This window comes from Odontesthes bonariensis, chromosome 10, assembly GCF_027942865.1.
Source record: "Odontesthes bonariensis isolate fOdoBon6 chromosome 10, fOdoBon6.hap1, whole genome shotgun sequence".
Classification (NCBI taxonomy): Eukaryota; Metazoa; Chordata; class Actinopteri; order Atheriniformes; family Atherinopsidae; genus Odontesthes; species Odontesthes bonariensis.
In genome coordinates, this window is record NC_134515.1 from 5,913,144 (window position 1) to 5,940,164 (window position 27,021).

The 27,021-nt window shown below is 40.3% G+C and overlaps 1 protein-coding gene across 1 annotated transcript; it reads right to left on the bottom strand.

Moving 5' to 3' along the window:
- On the bottom strand, positions 1 to 26,896 carry LOC142390538 (phosphatidylinositol 4,5-bisphosphate 3-kinase catalytic subunit gamma isoform). The gene is made up of 13 exons (XM_075476032.1): positions 26,663 to 26,896; positions 26,262 to 26,522; positions 20,664 to 21,904; positions 15,856 to 16,510; positions 14,247 to 14,312; positions 12,966 to 13,191; positions 9,416 to 9,510; positions 7,025 to 7,168; positions 6,848 to 6,938; positions 6,340 to 6,470; positions 4,221 to 4,332; positions 3,857 to 4,014; positions 1 to 2,988 (listed from the first exon to the last, which is right to left on the bottom strand). Exons 2-13 carry the CDS (start codon positions 26,505 to 26,507, stop codon positions 2,731 to 2,733), a joined length of 3,423 nt encoding a protein of 1,140 aa, XP_075332147.1. The 5' UTR covers positions 26,508 to 26,522; positions 26,663 to 26,896; the 3' UTR covers positions 1 to 2,730.
- Positions 26,897 to 27,021: the final 125 nt, after the last annotated feature.

Below are 27,021 nucleotides of genomic sequence, written 5' to 3' on the forward strand. Positions count from 1 at the left end.
TAGAATAGAAGTACTTTATTCATCCCAGCTGGGAAATGACTTTGCAGTTGCAGCATACAGACAAGTAAAAAAAATTAAAATAAAAAAATATGCATTCTCACTGCTTGGTGAAAGACAACCTCCAGCAAGTGTCTCAAATACATGATGTCAAATACTGGAGGCTTTCCAGAAACCATATCTCCTAAACATTGTGTCTGTACTAAAACATAGGTTTCAGTTCACAAGGTGCTTCCACTGTTTAAGAAAAGCAATGCAGTGAAGAGCGCTTTATTTGCGACACTAAACAAAGTGTACACACATTTGGACGAATATTCTGTAATGTGGAGCAATCGAGACATTTAATCTAATGCGTTCTATTGTCATGCAGTTCAGTTTTGCTTTGTTGCATCCCAGCTATGTCACAAACAGGTTGCCCAGCTTTCTAAAAGGCGAAAGTCTCAGTCAGTACATTGATATGGTGCATTTGCATGTGAAAATCTTTAATCTGGCTCAAATTATATTGATTAAGAATTAAACAAAGGCTCAAATTTGTGATGCAAGATAGCCAAGTGAGGAATTGTGAATAACGAGTTTAATGGCTTGAGAGAAATAAATGTGAAGACATTTTTAGCACGATTTCGAAGAAGAGAAACGGAAAGTAACATGTGGGAATAATCAGCGTTTCCTTTTAAAGACGAGACAAATTGTAATTCAGAGTACAATTTCTGTGCTTTTAACAAGATAGTAACTTATGGCTCCAGAAGCCAGGCCACCTCAGAGCTAGCATGGCGCTCCCAGTTCCTAGGTTTAACGCCACACAGCAAAAGCAAGGCCAAGCGAGGACCCATGGCACTTGGCCAGCTGACCGCATGCTTGTTCTTTACGAAAACCGGAACTAGCTCCTTTCCCAAACTCCTGAATCTATCTGCTGCCATTAAGCTTCTGGTCAGCTGGCGAACCAGCTGAGACTTGCTGTGGTAGTTACTGGGTTAGCCATGCAGGCACTGCCAGAGCTGGCTGCTTCAGAGCTGAGCAAGCCTGCGGTTATGCTCAAGGTTCAGAGATTTCACTCTGTTGGCTTCAAGGCTTGCCAGTTCCTGGCCCTATCCAGCCCAGCACTTGCAAAAGTCGTGTCTTCCACACTTAAAGGCCTCGGTATGCTTCTTGGTCGCTATCCGCCAATCCGACTCCATGGTCATGCAGAGGCTATTAAACCTTTCGAAGTTCTCTGTCGGGATGTCGGATACGCAAGGCAGTTCACCTCCCGATCAGTAGGTGTCGCTACGCTAGACGATCTAATCTCGCGACGTCTATCGTGGAAGTCGTTGATTGATTGTTTACCTTCCGGCTTCGTTTCACCCCTTATGGCCTCAGTATGCTTCTCCGTCCTTTCGAAGTTCTCCGTCGGGATGTTGGATACGCAAGGCAGTTCACCTCCCGATCAGTAGGCGTCGCTGCGTTAAACGACCCAATCTCACAACGTCTATGGTGAAAGTGGTTGATTGATGGTTCACCTTCCGGCTCCGTTCCACTCCTCACAGTGAGCGATGGCAACCGAGAGAGAAAGACTGTTGTTGGAGTTGGAGCTCATTGATTTTGAAATGCAAATAATTTTGACCAAATTGTCAGGATCCCAGTGTATCTCCCTCTTGTGGATGTGTCTTGTCTGTCTGTAGGGGAGTTGGGAGGAGTTGGAGCCACTCACACCTGTAGTCCATCAACCATCTAGGACTCAAGATAAAAGACTGGCTTACTCCTCCACTTGTTGCCAGATCGTCAGCGTCCTTGTGCGTATTGAACGTCTAGCTCCTGTACTTGAAAAACACTAAACTCTGTTTTTTGCTCTGCTCAGCTCAGTTCTGCTCTGTGGCTTCAGGAACCATCTTCGCCTCATCTGAAGACACTAAGCTCTGTTCTGCTTTGTGGATTCAAGCACCATCTTCGCCTCGAACCCTCTGGAAAATATCATAACAGCCCTGGATCTTGGAATACCCTTTTTTAGCTCCTGCTGGCAGTCCCTTTGTTCCTGCTCCCCCCTGCTATCGTGTGGACAAAATAAATGTAACTTTTTCCCATTCACCAACCTCTCGAGTCAGTTTGTCTGCATCGTGGGTCTAATTTAGTGCCTGAACATGACACAAATGTTGACCGGCACACAGTAAACTCTTTAAACCGGAAAAGTGATTCCGGAAATGATGTTGTTAGCTGACCAATCCCAACCCATCCGGTCTCCGCGATTCTCCGTCGCCTCGACGGATAGATAGATAGAAATTTTGGCCGACGCACGCAAGCGACGGAGAGCGTCTCCGGGAGGGTTTCCGATGACGGAGAGGGCTCTCCGTGGCCTTTCCCACCATAAATTGGGCTTTAGGCTCACCAAGTGCTCCTTCTCCTTGCTCAGCCTTGCTTCTGCTGTGTTCTCCACCTGGCCTGTACTAACTTCTCAGCACGCCGTCTATTCATTTTATCTGTCAAATGCAAATTAGCTGTTCAGCCCCAAACCCACAAGCAGTCATGATCGGCTGGCAGAACTTTTTAGCCATAGCACTAAAAGCTGATTTTTCCCAAAATATATCTTGTAACACATAAAAAAACATCTTATGGATGTTTTGTCATCATTTGTTTATTTTCAGTTAGATGCAGATTTGGATGAGGTTATATAGACTATATGTTTGCACCTTGATGCGTTGTTTGAGGAAGAAACACACATTTAACCACCTCCAGGGTTGGGGTTGTTCGGAACAAAGCAATCTACTTTATGCCTGCCAACATGTGGATCCACCAGTTGGCCTGCACCGTCCAGCCCTTCTCCTCGCACTCAGAGATCTGTTGGAGAAAATGCCCCCTGGCCTCAGCCTCATTCTGTTCCTCCTGGAGCGCCTCCCGCAGGTAGCGCATGTCCTCTGCAGCACTCAGCTCTGGTATGCCCGTGAGCATCATCAGGGAGAAAAGAGTGACCAGCAGATGAGAGTGGGTGCGCAGTGACAGGTATGCTTGGGTGCAAGTGTCCTGAAAAGGGCAGGCGTTGAGAGCAATAAATAGCAGACTTGTATTTACTTGTATTTACATAACGAGCAGATTAAATGGGGATCTGCTAGTTCACGTTCATGTTCATTTGTCTATGCAAATCATTTAATTCAGAGGCCCAAACATCCATTTCACGAGTCTTGAGTTTATTTCTTCATTAATCACACAATAAAGAATGAAAGTTTTCAAGTTAAAGGCTTTGAGCAAAGAGAAGAAATTCAATTATAAAAGAAGGTCCTGTTATTTGCACTTTGAATTGCCCTGTGTATGAATTGTGCTCTATAAATAAAATTGCCTTGCCTTGCCTTGTTCATGAGACACAAAATGTTTTCTTTTGGAACTGATCCAAATGATAAGCTCAAAACCAATACTGAATTGATTCTACTATAAAGTATGGAATGTATCGAAGCCTGATAAGTCCATTTAATTTATTTTATTAGTTAATTTTGAGTAAGTTAAATATAAATTATCCTGATACCAGAAAAACCCATCAAAGCAGCAAATGTGAAACATTGCTGCTTTGATGGAATCCTGAAAAAAGCCCGAAAAGAAAGGCAATTTCCTCCTGTTTATGTAACGGTTACCAACTGTGTTACTTTGTTAGCATTGTGATCCATTGAGCATATCATCCTTCAAAAAAAAACAAAAAACAGCTCGTTTGGAGCTGGAAGCAACAGAGAAGCGATGGAAGTTTAAAAGCACAGAGGGGCCTCCCTATCTCATGGAGATTTTTTAACACTATGAACGAGGAAGTATAAAACTTACCCCTTAGACTAAAACATCTGTGTAATAGCGAGTCCCACACAAGACAAATACAATGACACCAACACACCAGATGAGAGCTTCCTACCAGGAATCGTTGAAAGTAGAGGCTGTTACGACCTCTGACTCTTCCCATGACATACAGGAAGTCAGGTGTCAGGACGAACGGCACACGCTCCCGGTTAACACCCAGGAAGTGCTTCCTGTTACCCAGGATGTGACCGAAGTCGATGTGAAACAGGTTCCCTTCGAGGCCCAGGACATAAAAGATTCTGTTCACCATCTGGTTTATTAACTCAGTGCTTATGATTTATCACTTTACTTGTTCTTTTTCATCAGGCAGTGATGGGAATATATCGATGTATGACCAGTGTACAAATGCACATCATAAGTTTTCTCACCTAATAAGTTCAATCAAATTCAGAGAGCGAACAAGGATTTGTGTTGTGTACCTTGGTCTGTGATCATGATGTTGTCGTTGTGTCGATCCCCTAAACCCAGGACGTAAGTGGCCACACAGTATCCGGCGCAGGAATTCACAAACCTCTCCACAGCCTTGTAGTGCTGCAGTTATGTGAACACAGAGGCATGTTAAAGGTAGTGCCTGAAGCTATCAGATATTTAAAGAGGTAGTTCGGTTTTTTTAAACCTGGACTATATCTGGCAAAAAATACGTTCATCTACTCACCGATAACAGTTTGGTGAAAGTCAGCGTCCTTTGGAAGATATTTAGATCACTGGAGATCGGCGTATATCCATATAACAGGAGAGAACAGGGAAGAGACAAAACAGCCTCTAAATAAGGCATTATCTGTCTTTATTTCACCAATACTTTAAAGGATAAGACTGGTTTTTTGACATTGGGCCCTTGATTTCACATTATAACATGATGTTCTACTCACCCCTGCTTGTTGTTGAACATTTGGAGCTGTTCCGAAGATATTCGCGAGGCGTCTGGCTGCTCTCTTGAGATATCCGGCCATGAAACGGTTTCCTATGGGCAAGCTTATACAGGCACAAACTATGCTGTTTATAATTTATTAATTACTCTACACTAGCACTGATAACGTGGAGGTGCGTCGCTTACTTAAAAAAATCCGGGTTACTAATTTTGAATTTTAGCCGAATGAATAAATAGGCAGCAGGTCTGTGGGCTGTCTGTGGCAGTAGCACGATGAGGACGTCAGTAACACCCACTTTACGACAAAAAAATCAAAATTACATTAACCCGGATTTTTTTAAGTAAGCGACGCACCTCCACGTTATCAGTGCTAGTGTACAGTAATAAATAAATTATAAACAGCATAGTTTGTGCCTGTTTAAGCTTGCCCATAGGAAACCGTTTCATGGCCGAATATCTCAAGAGAGCAGCCAGACGCCTCGCGAATATCTTCGGAACAGCTCCAAATGTTCAACAACAAGCAGGGGTGAGTAGAACATCATGTTATAATGTGAAATCAAGGGCCCAATGTAAAAAAAACGGTCTTATCCTTTAAGACCAATGAATGAATGAACGCGTACTATTGCACTGTTAGCTCAGAGCTGCCGTGTTGTTGTTATTGGGGGGCTATCGGGTATTTCTACACACGCGTATACTGGGATGATGTCATCGACGCGTGCCGCCACAGCAGCATCTTTACACTGAATTTTCTACTGCTGCTGGTAACGTGGTTCATTATTGTGTATTTCCAAATTGCAGTGTTGCACGAAACTAGCAACAGCAAACTCTGTGTAAAGTTGTCCGAACGTCACAGAGAATGGAGTGAATGAGCTGTGCTGCAGCGGCGCACAGCGAAGACGTCTTCCCAGTAGATGCCTGTTTAGAAAGACCCCAATAATAACAACACGGCAGCTCTGAGCTAACAGTGCAATAGTACACGTTCATTCAATAATTAATCTTAAAGTTTTAAATTATTGGTGAAATAAAGACAGATAATGCCTTATTTAGAGGCTGTATTGTCTCTGCCCTGTTCTCTCCCGTTATATGGATATACGCCGATCTCCAGAGATCTAAATATCTTCCGAAGGACGCCGACTTTCACCAAACTGTTATCGGTGAGTCGATGAATGTATTTTATGCCAGAAATAAGGTCCAGGTTTTAAAAAAATGAACTTCCCCTTTAAGTCAAAGCTACAACTACAGTCTAAAGACCATCTGTTACAGATAAAAGTTCAGCATTTAATTTTTGCTTGGGTAAAGAGACGTACTTTTCTTTTTCTGTTCCTATCAAAGGTTGGATAAATTCCCTAAAGACACTCAAAGCGCTTGGTAATAACCCATCTGCCATGTTTACACGTAAAACATTGAAAGATCGCCACACGAAAACACTGAGGACGGCACCTGTGCCCTGAATTTATGCTTTATTTACATGTAAAAAGCTCACAAAGTTAGCAGACAAGACAAAGTTAGCAGAGACTGAATGTGTTACTGGTCAGAGCAGGCTGAGCTTTCGGTAGTGGTATCCCCAAAATAGAGCAATTAACTTGTGAGGTTGATTTTACGTTAACTTTGGTCCAAATCTTGTTCAAAATTGGACTGTGAATCGTGTCTTTGCTTTATATATTACTCACTATTTCCTGAAGTGGGCACTTGGACTTGAGCCACTCAAACAGAGCATCGTTTCTGAAGGCTCCGGTCGTTCCTCCGTGGCTCCACTGGATTGCAGCAATGGTCACTGCATTCCTCACAATTTCTATCATACCTGTTGAAGGAAATTTTATTAAAGTGAGTTTTTCAATATTTTTTCCTTTTATTTTAATTTTCATCTTTGATAATAGAAAGGAAATAAAGAAAGTGCATCAGTAAAGCAGTCATTCAATCAAAAAAAGATTTCATTTATAGCAAAATTACCAATCTGAAGACCAAACCGCTTTTAAACACGAAGGTCTGGTTCTAATAAACTCATCAAGTTCAGGTAAGTTTTAGCTTGAGACCATGAGAGAGGATATGATGAGTTTAAAAAGTACGATCATTAATTAAGCAAACAGGACATCTATCTAGAGTTTCATGATGGCATTGTTAGGCTAACTATATCCATTTTAAATACTACGGGGGCCACATACTAAATAATTTTGATACCTATGTTGTGTCCTGTAGAGATGCAGCCATATGGAATGAGGTTCAGGTCCAGAGATTTCTCCTGCCAGATAGAGTCCATCAACACCAGTGTCTAAAAAGGAAGATACAAACACTCATTTTATACTGAAATCAAACATATTTATGTAAGATAATTTAGACCAAAATGATTCCTCTAACCTGAATAACGAGCATGTCCTGTCTGAGGTCATCCCCCTCTTTGAAGATTATTCCAACAGGTGTGGAGGAGGTGGGCGACGGCATCGGGGAAAACTCCAGCCACAGCGGCTTCTTCTTACTAGCCATCACCTTGCATTTGTCCAGCTGTGTCACAGGGATATGAAAAGAGTGGATTTGCTGATGTCTTTCCTCCTTGGCATTGTGTTAGTCAAATCAAGTTTAATTGGGTAGCACATTTCATGTATAACACAATTCAAAGTGCTTTACATAACATAAAAGCAATAAAAGCAAAGTTTAATCTCCACTGGCAGTTTGTTCCACTTGTTTGCAGCATAACAGCTAAATGCTGCTTCTCCATGTTTAGTCTGGACTCTGGACTGGACCAGCTGACCTGAGTTCTTGGATCTAAGAGCTCTGCTGGGTTTATATTCTCTGAACATATCACAGATGTATTTTGGGCCTAAACCGTTCTGGGATTTGTAAACCATTAGCAGGCTTTTAAAATCTATTCTGTGACTGACTGGAAGCCAGAGTAAAGATTTTAAAGCTGCTGTGATGTGTTCAGATCTCTTAGTCCGGGTTAAAACTCCAGCAGCAGCGTTCTGGATGAGCTGCAGATGTTTAATGCTCTTTTTGGGAAGTCCAGTTAAAAGAGCGTTACAGTGATGGAGTCTACTGGAGATGAATGCATGGATGAGTTTCTCCTGGTCTTTTGGGAGAGGAAACCTTTAATTCTGTTGATGTTTCTGAGATGGTAAAAAGCTGCCTTGGTGACGGCTTTGATGTGGCTGCTGAAAGTCAGATCTGAGTCTATCAACACTCCGAGGTTACCAACTTGGTCAGTGGTTGTAGTCTCAAGATATTTACCAACGCTGACCCTCTTCTCTTTGCTACCAAACAGAATGATCTCAGTTTTGTCTTCATTTTATTGTAGAAAATTCTCTCTCATCCAGGTGTTTACTTCCTCCAGACACTGACACAGTACGTCTGCTGGGCTGCAGTCCAGCAGACGTGCAGCCCAGATGTGCAGAGACACATAAAGTTGTGTGTCGTCTGCATAACTGTGATAATTTATGTTAAAGTTCTGCAATATCTGACCCAAAGGGAGCATCAGTTAAACAGAAGAGGTCCAAGAATTGACCCCTGGGGGACTCCACAAGTCATGGCCACTCGCTCAGATTCATAGCTGCCAATTTATAACAAAATAACTCCGGCCATCTAAGTAGGACATCTTGCATGTGTTAACACATACCTAAATGCTCCAGAACAGCAAACTCTCAAAAACCTTTGCTTTTAGAGCTCACACCTGGTGATGATCAGTTAATCATGAGCAGCTGGTTGCTATTTACCTTCCAAACTTGTAAGGAAGCAGTAAGGGTGTACTTAGTTTTTAAACACTCTGCTTCTGCATTTTTAGTTTTCATCGAATAAATATTTGTTCATCTGAGGTTGTGGTTACCAAATTTGAAAACCTGGTAAGAACCAGATGATTCTTTTAATTATTTCCTGATTTTTAATACACTGTATATTGATACTTTCTTTCCCACACGACTGTGAAACCTTTAGCAAATAAAAATTATACATCAACCAACGCTTGGGCTTTGGATAAATACCCGCAAGGTCCAGTTACTGACAGTCCCATCAAGCTAACACCAATCTATGTGATTAGTCGTAATAAGTCCATATTAGCACATTAACACACAAAGCAAGTTAGTGCAACAAACACCTTGTTTGCTTAGATTCAGACCCTCTCCGGAAGAATTGTAACAGTTTAGTAAGATTAACATCTTATACTGCTCGACTGCTATAGGTTACCAATAGAAATATTTGAATATTTCTGTACTTTCTATTGCTCAGATTATAGGGTAAAAAAAATGTTTCACATTCTGGGCTTTTGGTCCCGTTAAAATTGAAAAAGAAGGACAGAAACATTTATCACATCAGAAACTGAAGGATGAACACAAAGATATGATTATCTTTTCCAAAGCTAATTTATTTTTCCTTCAAAAAAACCCATTTAGAATTACAAGAAGGTATTCTCTTCTTTCCCCCATGCATTATTTCATGGATACAGAGGAGAATGTAGGAATCAGATTATTTATTAGAAGTTAGGCCTCAGGGAGGAAATGGATCAACTTTATGATGCAACGTGATAAGAACGTTGGTGTAGTGGTCAGAGCTTGTTGGGCTAACCTCCAAATTCGACAACATATGGATATTACTTATGTTCACAGTGGGTCAGATTGAGGAATTGGGATAAATCCCAAAAGACTCAGCATGCAAAGTTAAAGTAAAAAAGCACGACAGATATTTTCCTTTTAAACACATCGTCACCCAAACCCAAACGAGCTTGACTTGAAAACACACAGATAAAATATGAGTGAGACCTACCAAGATACTTCCAGCTTTGATGCGGGGGTCAAACGGCAGTAAGAATTCATTCGGCAGATGCTTGATTCTCAGAATTTCCCTAAGCCTGAGTGGAGCTGATGATTAAGACACAAGTGAAACAAATTGGTTGAAAGGTGCATAGATACATTTTGAACAAAGTGCCTAAAAACACAAACTTATTATGAATAAGCAGCAGCTGCTCCAAATGAGCGCAAGTGACTCATATTACAACCTTTGTGGTTGTACAGGTTCTGTGTCAAAGCTTAACTGTTAAAATCAGATGAGCAGCAGATGGGCAGCACCTTTTGGTCTATATGCATCAACACAGCCATATTTGCAGTTTTGGTTGTGGATAGTAAGAATGAAGTATGAATATCAAGGGAAACTCCACACCTGGAGATTATCAACAAATCAGCAAACAGCCACTATGAATATTCTGAGCTACATCCATTTGTAACAAGTGCTTCAAACGCTCATTTACATTGATTTAGCATAATAACAAATTTCGAGAGGGAATAAGATGTGTCAGCATCACATGTATGACTGGACTCGTATTACTTTGCACAGTGTGTGCACAAAAAATTGTGTCAAAAAAGAAAACTTTGTGCTGATGAACACAAATCCTGTATTCTTTTTCATGCCACCAACCACAACTTTCAGAGGGATGTACTTCAGTAGGGCGTCTGTTTGGTGTGTTTTTGATGCGATTTTGTGTTTTTTGGTCACAGTTTCAGAAGCTTTTAGCTATTTGATAAAAGAAACAGAAAAACAAGTGAATGAGAGCAGCTTTATTGCGAATTTGGCTGTATCAATATACAATTAAACTTTACTTTTACAAAATTATGCATAAAACAAGGAACTCTGGAGCATACGTGTGGATTGTTTAGGCCCATTTGAGCGCAGTTAAGCATTTACATGAAGGACGGTGTAGGAGCCATAATTATTTTCTTTATATTTTTTGTTTCATTATGGTACACTTTATGGTTATTGGTTTATTTTGATTTGTGTTTTTGTTTATTGGTTATTCTTGGACATGGGTGTGACACTGGGCCAGTGTGGTGCGCAATTGGAAGCCTTTAATTAGCCCTACCTGGTACCTGTGCGCGAGTTCAGTTTGGCGTGGGGTGAGTACGGGGGAAGGCTATCCTTTTGTGTACCGCATCGCAATTCTCGCATCGCACTGCTCCTTTGTCTCAACGTTTTTGCTCTATCTTGCAATCGGAAAGGACTATTGGAGTCATATTGGATGATATGGAGAGCAATAAACGAAAGAAACCGGAATGAGTGTGTGGACATTATATCATGGAGTGCGCGTAAGACAACTGATTTCCCCCTGCTTAGCCCACAGCGGCGCTGAACGAAAAGGTGTTGGATTTAGCCGCAATAGACGGCTTCGATCCCCAGCCTCATTATTTGGGTATGTTTAGTTCTGAGAAGCTTAATTTCATTCTTCTTCTTTTAAGACTTTTTAGAGAATGATTTCATTATGAATGCGTGTTATTCAAGTTTTATTTTTTTGTTGAGATTATTCTAAGAAGTATGAGTTGCTTGTTTAAAGGGACAGTATGTAATATATTAAAGGGACACTATGTAATAAATTAAGTCATTTATTAGCTCAAATCAACATATTCATTCATAAGTTAGTCCTCATTGGTGTAAAATGATCTCTGTCAAAAATCTCACTTATCCTCCTGAGTGAAGAATAACTTGTCTGTATCTACATAGAGCAGGTAAGCTCTATGGAGGCTGCCATGTCCTTCCGGTCTATGAAAAACGACAAAGTGACGAGAGGGACATAAAGCACTTCGAATCGCGATTTCCCCACCAGGCCTACAAGCAGAAATGACGTCATTGTGACGTCATTTCCGCCAAATGGCTTATTACAGCCGCTAATGCTAAATAGATTTTATTCCTTGGCACATATGTCTTTGTGTTCATTAGCTTTCTTTTTGTAAGTGCATCATCTTCTTCTTTTTATTATTATTCCTATGCTCCCCCTGGATATCTTCTTTTTGGCGTTATGCTCACATTTGTAAACTGTTATTTTGTTGATTTACTAATAAAGTTTAAAAAAAAAAATGCTAAATAGAATTTATCTCGTAAATGATCCCACTAATAATGCATTGATTGTTACCAAACTTCTGCCGTAGTACACATAGGCTCTTAACTCACAAAACGAGGCATTAGAAAGTTTGTAAGTTTACCGGGAGTTTATTTACCGCTGCTAATGCTCCTATTGCTAACGCAGGCTAATGCTAACGCTGCGTCGACTTCACTTCCGGTAACTCCCGGAATATGACTAATTGCATTGCTTGCACACCAAAGGAGATGTTATGTTATCTGACATGTTATCTGTCATCTGTATTCATAGTGTTGTTGTATGTGTGTTATATAATCCTTTGTACTGTGTGTCTTGATTTCTTTTTGTTTGTATGGACCTTGAGTCTGAAGCTATAGCTTCTTGAATCTTGACACATTCCGCTTGCCTTAGTTCAAGAAGTTGCAGCGCACATTTGAAAACGTGAGGCGCTAGAGAGCAAATTCATTCAACTTTGCAAAATAAAATTGCACCACTAGATGGGGGAAGAAATTACATAGTGTCCCTTTAAGTAATTTATTAGCTCAAATCAACATAATCATTCATAAATTAGTCCTCATTGGTGTAAAATTATCTCTGTCAAAAATCTCACTTATCCTCCTGAGTGAAGAATAACTTGTCTGTATCTACATAGAGCGGGCAAGCTCTATGGAGGCTGCCATGTCCTTCCGGTCTATGAAAAACGACAAAGTGCCGAGAGGGACATAAAGCACTTCGAATCGCGATTTCCCCGCCAGGCCTGCAAGCGGAAATGACGTCATTTTGACGTCTCGTCCGACGAATGGCTTATTACTGGCGCTAATGGTAAATAGATTTTATCTCGTAAATTATCCCACTAATAATGCATTGATTGTTACCAAACTTCTGCCGTAGTGCATATAGGCTCTTAACTCACAAAAAGAGGCATTAGAAAGTTTGTAAGTTTACCGGGAGTTAAAAGAACACTTTCCAAATAGCAACTACACACTGCTGCTAACGCTAACGCTGCGTCGACGTCACTTCCGGTAACTCCCAGAATATGACTAATTGCAATGCTTGCACACCAAAGGCTATGTCAACTTATTTTATCTGACATGTTATCTGTCATCTGTATTTATAGTTTTATTGTATGTGTGTTATGTAATCCTTTGTACTGTGAGTCTTGATGTCTTTTTGTTTGTATGGACCTTGAGTCTGAATCTATAGCTTCTTGAATCTTGACACATACCGCCTGCCGTAGTTCAAGAAGTTGCAATGCACATTTGGATATATGGATATACGCAGATCTCCAGTGATCTAAATAGCGTCCAAAGGACGCCGACTTTCACCAAACTGTTATCGGTGAGTAGATGAATGTATTTTATGCCAGAAATAAGGTCCAGGTTTAAAACAAACCGAACTTTCCCTTTAAGTTATACTTATAAATCATATTTTAGTATCATTATCTGTCCAATCATAAGCCAGTGTGCCTACCTGTAGAAGGGAGGTCAGTTTTGTCGGGGTAAAGTTCCTTAATGTGTACAGCGACTTCCTGCAGGACATTTACTGCTTGGACCTGCTGCACGAAGCTGTCGATCATGGCCTGACCACAGCCCAGCAGGTAGGCCTCCAAAATCACAGCCATGCGCTGACGGAAGTAGGGGCACCCTGCCACCTCACCGCGGACATACCAGAAGAAGAAGTGGCCGATTCTCTTGCTCTGCAATGAAACATGGAATGGAGTCAGAATTCAGATTACAATCATAGATATGGTTACAGCCCACCTGTTGAAACTGCGCAGGTTTGGACACTCAGAAATGAAAGCTAAACTAAACAAAGCTGACTTCGGGGGTAAACTTGATTAAAAACGCATTGTATGCTGGAAGGTTTCTAATTTAATTTGTCAGTAATAAAGACATTTACTCATATCATGCCATGCTCCTTCTGGCAGGGGGACTACCAATGGAAACTAGCCTTTTGGCTATAATTGGGTGCATTTACATTTTCTTTGTAAAATGTCAATTAGTGTACACTGTCCCTCTATAACAAATACAGTTAATAATAATATCGATAGTGTTTAAACGACACTGCATTAAATAATGTCATGATATTCTCCACAAGAGGTAACAACGGTTAACAAAATTCAAGGTTTGGTATCGGCCGTATATTTGGGGACAGAAGAGAAAACACCAAACTTTTGAGGAAGATATATCTAAAAGTGTGGATGTGCTATATGATGCGATATAAATGCTGACTCTCAGCTGTTCACACTCACGTTTACATGACATATTCACTAAAACAGTGGAAGCTCTACACTGTAGATGGCTGACTGACCTGTACAGTGTGAGCTGAAAAGATCACGGTTAGGTCTAAAATGCAGCCTCTTTTATGACCGTTAACGTCATGGACGCCATTTATATCTTTCACATACATTGGCTCTGAAGACCATGTCAAGCAAATTAAATTATAGGCACCATGGGGATGAATCGAGCAAAGGACAGTCTAAAATATTCTACTTGCAGCACATGCTCAATAATTTTCTCCCTGGGTGAATAGATTCCTGAGATTTATATTAAACTGCAGCCTGTATCAAACTAAGAAAATTTCACACTGACAAAAATGTTGCCTTTTAAAGGCTTCAGAGCTAATATACGGACTTTCAATATGCAAATAATTAGAAAAAAATCCTAAAGATGGCCTTATATATCTCCCCTAATACATTACGTGTTATTCATACAGAAGAAGAAGAACATTAATGAATGTTGCATGACTCACTTGCAGAGCTCTTTGGATAAGGTACCGAGCGAGGAAACTGTCATGGTAAGGTTCCACTTTCAGGGTCTAAGAATAAACAAGGTGAGAGAAAAACTGTATTATAATTATATAATAACTGTATTATAACTGTATTATCCACTGATAATCTTTCAGGACCAAAAAAACCCCAACATCATAAAAAGTAAAAGAGGCAAATGTGAATTTTGTGACGGTTTCACAAAAGACAAAAAGAGGGATTTTTTTGTTCTTGTTAAAGTTTGATAAGGTAGTCCTGTTAAAGTACCAGTTTAAGTTTCTTTTCATAGCATTCTTGTTTTTTCCTCCCAGTAGGAGTGAGTTTTGTTTTATAAATTTTCATAGAGTAGAGCCTCCGTTTTTTTAGGAGAGGTTATTTGTTTTTCCTCCGTAGCAGGAGTGACATTTACGGTAGTTAAAGTCAAAGTTTTATAGACCTTTTGTTTGTTCCTCCGCATAGTGGAGTGATTTTGATTTTCCTGATAAGTTTTCATAGATATATTTCTCTCATTTTGGGAGAAGTGTATACATACAAAAGAAAAGAAATCATGGAATCAATTTATGGACCAAAATGTATTTTGCCACCATTGGCTGATATAACAGCTGAACACACTCGTGGCATTCTTTCTATAAAAGAAATCAAACTTTCTTCAGAAGGTTCTTCCCAACTCTGTTGCAGAAGTTCCCATAAATGTGTGGCACTTGTAGGTTGCTTTGCTGTCACCTTTCTGCCCAGTTCATCCCAAATCAGCACAATGGGGTTTAAGTCTTGAGACTCTGCTGGCCACCCAATGCTTTCAAGTTTAGCATCTTGTTCTTTTTTCCTGAGGTAGTTCTGGCATAGCTTGGACTTATGTTTTGGGTCATTATCTTGCTTTAGGATGAACCCCTGACCCACTATGACACATACCAGAGGGTATTGCATGGTGCTGCAGAATGCTGTGGTAGCCATTTTGGTTCAGGGTGCCTCTCACTCTGTACAAGTCACCAACCCAGACCATCAGGCTTCCTCCTCCATGTTTGACAGTTGATGTCAAAATTGTTAACCCATTTCGTGTTCCCTGAAAATAATTAATTCTGAAACTTACATTATTTCTCAGATTTGGGTAACCTAACCTGTTGCTATTCATTGGATTTGTTAGACTTGCATTGCAAAAAATAACTGGGAAAATTGGGGTGTTCTAAAACTCTTGACCGGTAGTGTATATAAATATTATTAATATTTCTATAGCCTGTTTTGTTTCTCTCTCTGGAGAGACTTGAGAACTTCTGCTCCTAAAATAAAAGCTTTTGGATACAACAGCTGTTTTACCTTTTTATATATTCAGCTTTGTTTTCTCTTAGCCTCGAGACACATATTTTTTCAGTTAATATAACTCAGTCAAATCATTTCAATATTGTTAATAGATGTCTAAATAATCATTTACATAAATGTATGTTTTTCCAGAGGATTGTGTGAAAGTAGTGTAAGCTCTGAACAACAGTGTGCATTCATGGATTTTCTTGTTACTCTTTGAATACACTTTCACACACTTCTTTTACATCTGCGTTCTGTATGCACTTTTCTTTTCTATCATCATCATCGGATACATACCTGCACCAGCTGCAGCAAATACTTCATAACTTCATCGTTAGACAAGCTCTCCAGTCGCTGCACAGCTAGTCTCCTGACCATCTCATCCGCAAAGTCCATACTCAACAGCTCCAGGGCCACAGTCAAATCCAGTTCCCTTGGATCCCAGTTTCCCAGTAGCCAGTGGACATCCTCAACCACTCTGCGGTCCATCCAATCAACACTGCGCAGGAAGTGTGGTAGATTGGAGGCATATTGGACGCTCTCTTGACGGAACCTTTTGAGGCAAGCTCTCTTAGTGCTGAGGACTGTAGAAGGGGGTCTGAGACTTACGGTATCAGCTGACGGGTCCTGATGAGATGTCGCATGCAGAGAAGAAGAATCCATGATAGATGAAGCAGTTGGGGCTGAGAAGGAAGGTGCGTGGCCAGAGTCATCAGATTTGACTGAGGAAAGGCCAGAAGTAGGACTGCCGGGACTTTCATTGTGGCCGAAGGTATTTGGCAGAACCACAGGGAAGCTGTAGTGGTCAAGAAGGATGCTGATACCCATCGAGTCGGCTACATCTGGGTTAGTAGCAGAGGACAGCTTGTCTGCCTGGTAGGTGATGGCTCCTTCCTCCACATCAGGGTAGGACCACATGTGTAAGGTGTGGGTACCCTGGCTGAGAACAGATCTGCAGGGATGAGCGAATGACAGTTATCTACAGAATCCACAAATTATCCACAAAATGTAGCCACCTGTGCAAACTGTTGAGGGAAAATCGTACAATAACTGCATGCATACACACCCTGCAGAGTCATTTAAGGGATAGTTCGCCTCTTTTGACATGAAGCTGTATGACATCCCATATTAGCCATATCATTTATGAACATCTTCTTACCCCCTGCTGCGTCCTGTGAGCAGAGTTCCAGCCTCATTTTGGTGTTGATGAAGGTAGTCCGGCTAGTTGGCTGGGGTTTAAAAAATAAAGCGTCTTGCTTCTCAAAACAACATGCTTTCAGAAAGAGTAATACATTTGCATCACAAAATCGTTAGCCAGAAAAAGTCAGACCTCACAATCGCTTGGCGCTATTTAGCCTCCCTTCATATATTGCTAATAATATGGGATGTCATACAGCTTCATGTCAAAAGAGGCGAACTATCCCTTTAAACTCAATTTTGTAAGCTTACGCTCATCAGCTTTAAAACAGAGAAAATGGGTTTTAGGACAAAACCATATCATGTCCGTGTGGGATTTTTCAAAATGTTACAAGACACCATGAAACTACATAAGAAGAGCAATGGAAAAAAAAACTATTCAAACAGTGAAAGCTTCATATTTAAGAAATTATTTATCAAAACACAAGAATTCAGCAGCAAATGTTTTGGTTTGTTCGTACATAGTCAAGTTAAACAGATTCATTTTAAACTGCGACTATCTCAGTGTGACAGTCTCAGTTGGCATTTTATTGCTCCATTTCTCCTCTCTTTTTGTTACTCAGACAGACAACTCATCACAATACTGTATACTCTAAATACACTGATGGCGTTTTTCCTGTTACATGTTACGGAACAATATGGTACAGTATCTCTCACTTTTTATTTATTACAGGTACTACCACAAAACTGATACCAGGTTATCCCTTTTTTTTTTTACCCAAGCCAGGCTGATACTCATTTTATGATGTAGAAACCTTACATTAGTGTAAGAAAATCATTACTTGTGGGCGTAACAGCAGCTCACACTGACCCAGTTGTCCAGATCCCATACTGTGTGCATGGCGGACGAATACATGAGCTTATTCATTAACCGTGGGTATGGATTTACAGATCAGTTATTGTTTCTCCACTGACTGGAGTTGAGCTGTGCAGCACTCAGTTGTTATGATCACTCTGAAACGTTATTCTAACCCTTCTGAGCAAAAAGCCTCTCTCAAACTCAGTAATTCTCCGTACTCCTACATACTCCTCACTTTTTAAACTGTATGCTCTTTTCATCTATATAAACATGTGGTTTTGGTGCTTAAATCTAAGTATGTTGGTGATCAAACCTGATTAAACAGCCGAAATAATCAAATAAAAAGAAAAAAAACTACTGTACCACATAGGAGATGATTCCAGTTTCATGCAAAACTGTTTTGGGTTTGAGTTGGGCCTCCTTGTTGGTGCTTTGTACTACTTCTATTATATTTTCTGACTTATTTGTGTTTTTTTGGAATCCATAGGAAATATACACATTGTGTAGTTTATCTTATTCGTAAAAAAAAGGGAAAAGAAAGCCTTGAAATATACACACGTTAGAATGAACCTTTCTTGAGGTTCATATTCTTGAACTTAAACAACTTAGAAAAAACTGCTTATTACATTGAGTTGCCTGTGGTATGAAATGCGCTATATAAATAAAGATTGATTGATTGATTGATTGATTGATTGATTGATTGATTGATTGATTATTAAACTGATTGGTCTTTGGCAGAGGCTAACTATTCAGAGCTGATTAATAGCTGTTCTTAAAAGCACTTCTCCTTACACCTAACACTTGTCTCAGTAGAAAATCATTTAAATGAGCCTTGATAGCTACGTACAAAAAAAGGGAAATTTATCTAATGACTGTTTTGACTAATTACTACCTTTATAACTCAGTGCTTTACAGTGAATACTCACACCCCCTTTTATGATAATTTGTGCCCTTAAAACATTAATTATTACCTTTCCTAAACTAATTAAGATTTACCAACAAAGAAGTTTAAAAGGTTCAAGAAGTTCAACATAACGTTGGTCTCCAGGCAACCGGAGAATTTCGGATTTTACTGTCAGGTATTTGACACAGAGAGACTCCCTGATTTACACAGTGCAGATACACTATTGGGGCAAAATATTAGGAACACTGTCAACATAATGCACCATAATGGTAGAACAGCACCATCCACCACAACTTCAGTAATAAACAAAGTCAAATTATCACCTTTCTGACAATGTAAATAAAAACTGAGCATGTAGAAGCTTAACAAAAGTAGAATCTGGCAGTGCTGTGGACTGGGAATAATTGCATTAGATTGTGCAGGTGTTCCAATACTTCTGTACATGCAGTACAGATCTGGAATAGTGCTTTTCAAATATGCAGTGAAAAACTCTCTGAAACAGAGTTTCAACATTCATCACAGAAATATAATACTTAGATATTCAAGAACATTTAACACACACAAACATGCTCAAAACAACTTCTGAGAGAGGGTCAGGAATATATACTCGTACTGTAGTCACAATCTTTAAAAACACAATTTACAGTTTCAAGTCCTGAGGCGTTCAAAAATATTGCTTCTCTGTGTTAAAACTACATGAATTACATACAAGACACGGAAATTAAACTATCTGCCCTTACTGTTGAGTCTGTGTATGATTTCTAGACAAAGGTGCATGAAGTGCCCCCCAACTTTTAAATAAACAAGGACAATCTGAGTACAAGCAGGGTAGTGACCGGGTAATGACCAGTGTGTGGATGCTTCAACCTATTATGTTTTATGAGCTCTAAACGTTTTAATGACCTAAAATTGCATCTTTGCACTGCCATTTCACATCACAAGAGGCCTACTCTTTATCCCTGATGAATTCATCCATAAACTCCAACTGTCCACAAACTGCTCCAAAGATGCACCCTGAAAATGAAGAGACACAAAACGAAGGTCTAAAATATTCAGCCACAATTCTAATATTACGTTATAATGGATGAATAAGGGAAAATAACAAAACAATGTTACATCATGCAGACATTATTTTCTACTTGCCTGAATGATGAGAATAATGTTCTGTTCTGATTTGCTTCCTGTTGATAGAAAAATATTTTAAAAAGACTTAATGACAAATAAACTGTATCACGGACCAATGTGGCGTTATGCTAACTTTAAATTAACTTATGAACAGTGACATATCTTGCGTCAAACTACATGCAGACTTAAATATTATCACAAATTTAAAACAGAACAGTAATAACTTACCTGTGAAATGACCGTCGTTCATGCTCCACCTCGCTCTGTGATCCTGCATCTAACGTACGGATGAGCGCCAATCCTGTGGTACTGTGCGCATGCGTCGTGCATGCGTTTCAAAACGATACACTTTCGGTTTATGTACATACAACTATTAAATATTTAAATTGAATAAGGAAACCTAAGTAAAACTTACTCTTCACCCATAATTCATGTATTACATTAATAAAATGTTTCATTTTACTTAAGAAACTCTAGTTCTTACTAAATCTTAAAAATACAAAGTAGAAATTATGACAGTTACTCTAATAGAGTTTATTTCACCAAAAAGTCAGTTTTTTTCAGTGATACTCTTTTAATTTATCCATTCCAGGGGCATCGGGTGACCCACTCCACTCCACCCCAGCCCTCTCTTAATCAGAGTCAGCCTCTTTTGAGACCTGAAGTACGTAATAACAATTTAATAACGATTAACAAACACTTGTTCTGTAATGGCAGTTGCTGGTGCTGTACTGATGCAGCATTGACGACAAATGGGAAATTAGAATTTTCCAACTTTCAACAAAAAGAAAGCCGGCTCAAAACATTAATGTAAGTATTCTTGATATATATATATATATATATATATATATATATATATGTATATATATATATAGATAGATAGAGAGATAGAGAGATTTGGTGTAGATAGCAAAACCAAACAGAATAGAAGAAGAGCTTTAACTTTCCACTTGTGAGTTGTAGCTTATGAAGCATCAACTAAAGTTGAAGCTAGGCAGCGATACAGAGGGAGGAGGAAATATATGCTCTAAAGCACAGAAAAAAAGTGATTTTTCTATTGTTGTCTCTAAAAAGCCTCACCTGTGATCTATGAGGAGAAGATTGACAAAGTAGAGCACCTTGCCTTTCCCTTTCTGTGGCTCTGCTGATTTGTTGACTGAAAGGGATGGTGATCTCGAGTCTTTGCTGCCTGAAGCCTTTGAATCTCTGGTTGCTGTTGGCTTTGGCTCTTTGGTTGTTGGGGAGGCATCACTTGTAATTGAATTAATAGTGAGAGCTAGCTTGACTCCACGTGGCAAATCACTGAGGAGAACCTCAAAGTCCAGCCATTCATTCCAAAGTACCTCATCTGCAAAAGGCTTGGGAACAGAGGACACTGAAGAGAGGACCTTGTTGCCATAAAGTAAAGATGCCTCAACATAGACAGACTGAGGGCATTTGCTTGGTAGCTTTGGGATATCAAAGCCAAGCAGTTTGACTCTAAACTTTCTGTTGCAGTCCCACAAGGATATCATGAAGATGTCATCCAAATCCTTCCCTTGGAGACTAAGATCACTGTGGGAACTGAACTGTCCACTGAATCCATCAACAAGCGGCCAGTCCACGAACTCGACTGTCTCTGACGCAAGGTGTGAGACGGCAACCACAGAGAGGTGGAGATCCTGATTGGCTCTCAAGCATTGTCGAACCCAGAGAAATTCGATGAGGGTGTGCTCACCAGAAAAAAACTCCTCCCTGCCTGAAACTTTCAACACCAGACCATCAGAAGTGTCATATTCAGGCATCTTGTCGGCCATTACCCTTCTAAAAACTTTAAGAAGAACATCCGGTTTTGCATTCAAATCCACCTGCACGCTAAAGCTGATCTTGTTCATGTAGTGCAGAGTGACAGGAAGCTTTCTCTTCAGCCAGTCCTGGAGGTCATCGGGTACTGGGGCACGTGTTATCCAGGGCTCCGTGGCATACGACACGTCATCCCGATTCCTCAGCTCTTGTCTTCTTGGAGATGCCAGTTTCCTGCGAGTGAATGTGAGCTCGCCAAGTCTGTCTGACGCCTCTCTCTCCAGGTCATGACCAAGGAGGTAAGTCAAACACTGCTGTTGTTCCTTTTTTTCCTCCGAATCAACTGTCACAAGCGGTTTTACAACTATGTGTGCCGAGAGACACGGGGAATCATCACGTGACCATGGAATATCTAATGTCCTGATAACCTGGCAGTCGTCATAGGCCTCGTACCAGTCATCTCCTCTGGCATACAGCAGGGTGTATAGCTTGGGATCCAGTATTGCAAATGGGTCTGGATGGCAGTTTTGTTCCTGCGCCTGAAAGCATAGAGACAAATATTAGAAAAATGTTGATAATGTTAAGAAAATATCTGACAGATATTTTTGCCATTTTAGATCAAGATATTAGCCTGATATCGTTTCCCTAAAACACCCAAAATAAAAAAAAGCATTATGAAAAGCTCCACTTCTGGCCAAAGTCAAATTAGGATCTAGTGGTGCAATTGGTCTGGCATTACCACTATCCATTTCCATTACAAACACCAGTTCAAGGACCACCTAGACAAAATGTAACAAAAAAAATCCCATTAATCGATATTTTACTCACAATAGAACAAAGGAAACACAAGATTTTGAATATCGCGTGGTCTACAGTACATTATCTCATCAATACACTTGTAATTTGGAGACATCTCTGTGCACAAGGGACTGAATTAGCTGTAGAATCCTATATCAGACAATAATGGCACAACATGCCTCTTCCAAAGCTCCAACAGCTGGTCTGCTCAGTTCCAGATGTTTATAGACTGCTGTTAAAAGAAGAGGGGATGCTACACAGTGGTAAAGTGGACGTTTTGCTGAATGTTTTCAATGTCTCACCTTCAACACTGGAGGTGTTTTCCATGTTCTATAATATTGGGTTATGATATTTACACATCTTGCATTCTGTTCTTATTGGTATTTTACACAGCGCCCAAACTTTTTGGGAATTGTGGGAGGAAGTTGTAGTCGTTCGACGTCTGTGGTGGAGAGTGAAATCTGCTTTATAGTCATCTGTTGGGGCTCGGAATGACTCAAAGAAACTAAATAAACTGATAAAGAAGGCTGCCTCTGTGCTGGTGACTGCTCCGAAACCCCTGCAGCTGATTGTGCAAGAAACAATACTGTGCAAGTTAATGGTCAACACTGCACACCTTCTACACAACGCAGTGAAACAACTGACAGTGCACAATCAGAGGCTTATTAAGCTGTACTGCAACAAGGAACATTACAGCTGGTGGTCACAGCAATAGCCATACACAGTGACTGGTTATGATTAATAATTAAGTGTTTTTTTTTTATTTCGTTCAATTAGCCTGCCAAAGCTATCTTTTCCACTTAGCTGATTTATGTAAAGCTGACTTTTGCCATTAGGTGACATCCATGCATTTTCTATACCCGCTTAATCCAACTCAGGGTTGCAGGGGGGCTGGAGCCTATCCCAGCTGTCATTGGACGAAGTGAGGGTCACCAATTAACCTAACGTGCATGTTTTTGGACAGTGGGGGGAAGCCGGAGTACCCGGAGAGAACCGCCGCTTACACGGGGCGAAGGCCTGCACTGTGCGATATTAAGATATGTCGTAGTGCGATGTAAAAATGTCTACCGTACGATATAGCCTTCTATTGTTTATAACAATAATTGAAGGCTAAATGTAACAGCAGCAACGCTACTACTTTGCGGTAGCATTTTTGCGTCACCCACAAAGACTCATTTCTGGTAGTGCTAGGGGAGCATGCATGGATACAAACAACAACACGGCAAATGCGGAGAGTTTGGCAGAGAGTACGATGGAAAACACGACGGATTTAAGGTAAACACAAGAAACCTGTGCTAAAGAAAAAGAAAAAAATGGACCAGACTCAGTGAATAATTCCCTAAACTCCCTATATAGATTAATGAGCAGTGCTGACCAACATGTCATTGGGGTCATCAGGTGGAAAGCTCCTTTCATCAGTGTTTCGTCTAGTTGGGCCCACGACACCTCCTGGAGGCTAGACAGTGATCACTGGCGTCCCAGAGTCACCCCCCTAATGCCAGCCAACACGGCTTCTCACACCACAACAACCATCTTTTTTTTTTTTTTTCCACAGTCACAAGCTATCTCAGCCTCTCACCAACTGCACACCAGTCACAGCGGGGTGGGGATACAAACCCTGGTTCGGGTAGAGGGTAATGAAAATGTAGAGGGTGCCAGAGGTGGAGCCAGGACAAGACACACTTGCAGATTCAGCAGACAAACTCACCTAAACAGTCCTATAATCACTAAAAATGCCAGCAAAAACAAAGCCATACAACTCACTCAAGGCCAACTCACCCAAAATGGCCGCCTGGTTTCAAAAGGCTCACATGGGCCACACCCTCCACTTAAATATCTTGAACTTCTTCTTTGCTTCTTCCAAAAGTCTGTTTACCCTAAGTGCTCCCCCTGCTGGGCCCCCAGCTGCTATTGGTTCTTCTAATCCAAATCCACTGACTGGACTTTACTGCCTCATCGGACACTTCCTTCACTATCTGACACTTCCTATCCTCAACAACTCCCTCCTATTCTAACTTTCCATCCTCGCTGCTCTGCTTCTGCCCCCAACTCCACATACCTAAGCTTTTTCCTTTCATATGCTTCTGCATATGTAATTCCCAGAGAGGAATTAGTGCTGAAAAGAGGGAACCGGAATTCCATAGTGTGGTTTTGGTTTGGTTTGTCAGACACCGACCAGTAATTTGCTAAACATGCCACCAACAGGTCATTACCAGCGACTCGAATACGTCTAATCTGTTCTGTCACTTAAAGACACGACATGAAGAACAGTACATAGACAGCGTGAAGAGGCAAAAAACTACCTCAAAACCACAAACGAAGAAAAAAAACACACCAAACGAGCCTGAACGAATTGTTGACCAGAGGCATCCCTTTTGACAAGCAGTCCTGCAGACACCGCCAAATCACAGACGCTATTGCCATTAATTTCATATATATATTAGGGCTGGGACTTTAGCGCGTTAATTTCGATTAATTAACTACACACATATTAGCGCGTTAAAAAAAATAACGCATTTTAATCGCACACTATAATTTTTTTTTTTTTTAAATACAGACGGATGGACGCAAGTCAAGCAAGACTGATCGCACCCACTTAGAAATTTACTGATGATGAGGGCTGATGAGGGGCTCGTTGTGTAGCCAATATTTCATGCGGCATTAAATTTCATCTGGGCGGAATGAAAGAAAGATATGTCTGGAGAGAGCTTTTGTGTGTGCGCGAGTACTTCCGGTGAAAACTTCCGGTGATTTGACAGCTAGCTCATCAGGTTAGGGCCAGTGGCCGTAAACAAAGGTTATAGCCGAGAAGAAAGATGATAATATAACGTAGCTAAAAAGACTAGCTTTCTTCAGTAGCCTAATGCTTACCGATTTAGCAAGCCTAGCAGCCTCGTTGCTAATGCTAGCCGCCGTAACGTTACCAACCATACCCGACGTCAAGGAGTTGGCTGAGCAGATTATGGAATGGCTGGCAGAGTTAACTTCATAATGGGTGAGTGCAGGTTTCATTCACTTGTTTTCATTCTTTCACAGGATTGATTCACTTCAATGGTTTATCCAATTGCTGGCCGCCGAGCCATTATGTGTCTCGGACATGTAGCAGCTAGCGTGGAAGCTAACGGGGGCCCAACGCAGCTTAACATCCAAGATTCTATATACTGTGTTTTCATGCATGCTACATTCAGATTTCAAATAGGGATATGTTCTGTGTTTGTTGAAATATTGTTGAAAATGTTCATTTTCTAAAGGATAAAGTATATGCGATTAAAATGCGATTAATTTCGATTAATTAATTTCAAAGCCTGTAGTTAACGCGATTAAAAATTTTAATCGAGTCACAGCCCTAATAAATATATATATACAATTTTAAGAAAAAATACTATATTGGGATATATATCGTTATCAGGATATAAAATTTTGTCCATATCGCACAGCACTAGCCTGCACAGAAATGCCACATTCAAATCATAAACCCTGCTCTGCTGTGAGGCGACGGTGCTAACCACCGCACCACCGTGCAGCCCCCATTAAGTGACATCTCAACCTTAACTTTTATTACTGCCCCAAGGAAATGGAATGCAAATAAATGTTTTTTTTTTAGGGCTGGGCGAGTTAAGTCGTTATTATCGTGTTAACTCATTAATTATTTAATGCCGACAAATATTTTATCGCGCATTAACACAGGTTTTATTATTTATTTTATTATTGTAAAAGTCTGTTGCTCACAGGCTTTTATTTTGTAAAATGGATTTTGCGTACAAATGCGATTAATCGTGATTAATCAGGGAAATCATGTGATTAATTAGATTAAACATTTTAATCGTTGCCCAGCCCTAGTTTTTTTGTCCTCAATGAGGGCATTAAAGGGTTAATCCATATTCACAACTTTTTGATTTTAACAATTTAAGTTGGACTAATATGAATACATGTATCTAAAAAGTTCAGTTTTTGTCAGATTAACACAACAATTAAATTTTATCAGAATGCGCTCCCAGAGCAAAGTCTTTATTCAGCCCTAGAGAATGAACCAAGCTACAAGACCCAGCTATATAAGCACAAAAAGCTGCCAGAATAGAAAGAATGGGGTATACATACTTGCATAGAGATGCGCAGACGGAGCTGGTAGACGCTGCACTGTGCAGGGAGAATAACAGACACTGACTTGTAACTGACACAGACACTGTCGTCTTCATCCCCATACATCTGCGGGAGGACTGGCTCGTGCTGAAACTCGCAGATAAACTTCAGCATGTTGTCAGAGCAGCTGTGAGTCTCCGTCCCTGTTAAACTGTTCTCAGCGTGCAGCTGTAAAGGTGGCCTTAGGCGCACTGCAGTATCCATTTATATCAGCAAAACCTGAAAAAAATAAGTACGGCACAAATAAATAATCTATTTCATTCACATGGAAAAGCTCTACTGTATAATTAGAAAAATTAGTCAAACGTTGTGAGCCAACAAAGGAGAAAATTTAAGTCTTCCGACAACAGAAATTGTACCTGTCCGACTGTGTGATGCTGCCTGTTCCCTTTTTGTGACGCCTCTGAAACTTCCTCATTCTTTTACACTGAGATAACTACCAACAAAACATTTACTGGCATTTTAACAGAGTTGACTTCCCTGTTCTTTTTTTTTTTTTTTGCACTTAGCTAACAAATAGGTTCTCTGACATGTTTACAGTTAATGCTACACATCAGTCCAGTTAGACGCTGCTGCTACCAATCTGGCAACAAAGCAGAAAAGGTGACCTGTATTTCAGCTGTTAATTAAACAGGTCAAAAGTTGTGGCTTCTGTCTTACTGGAAGACATCAAACCTGTTTGACTTGTTTGGCTTTTCTGTGCTGTTCTTTGAAGGTA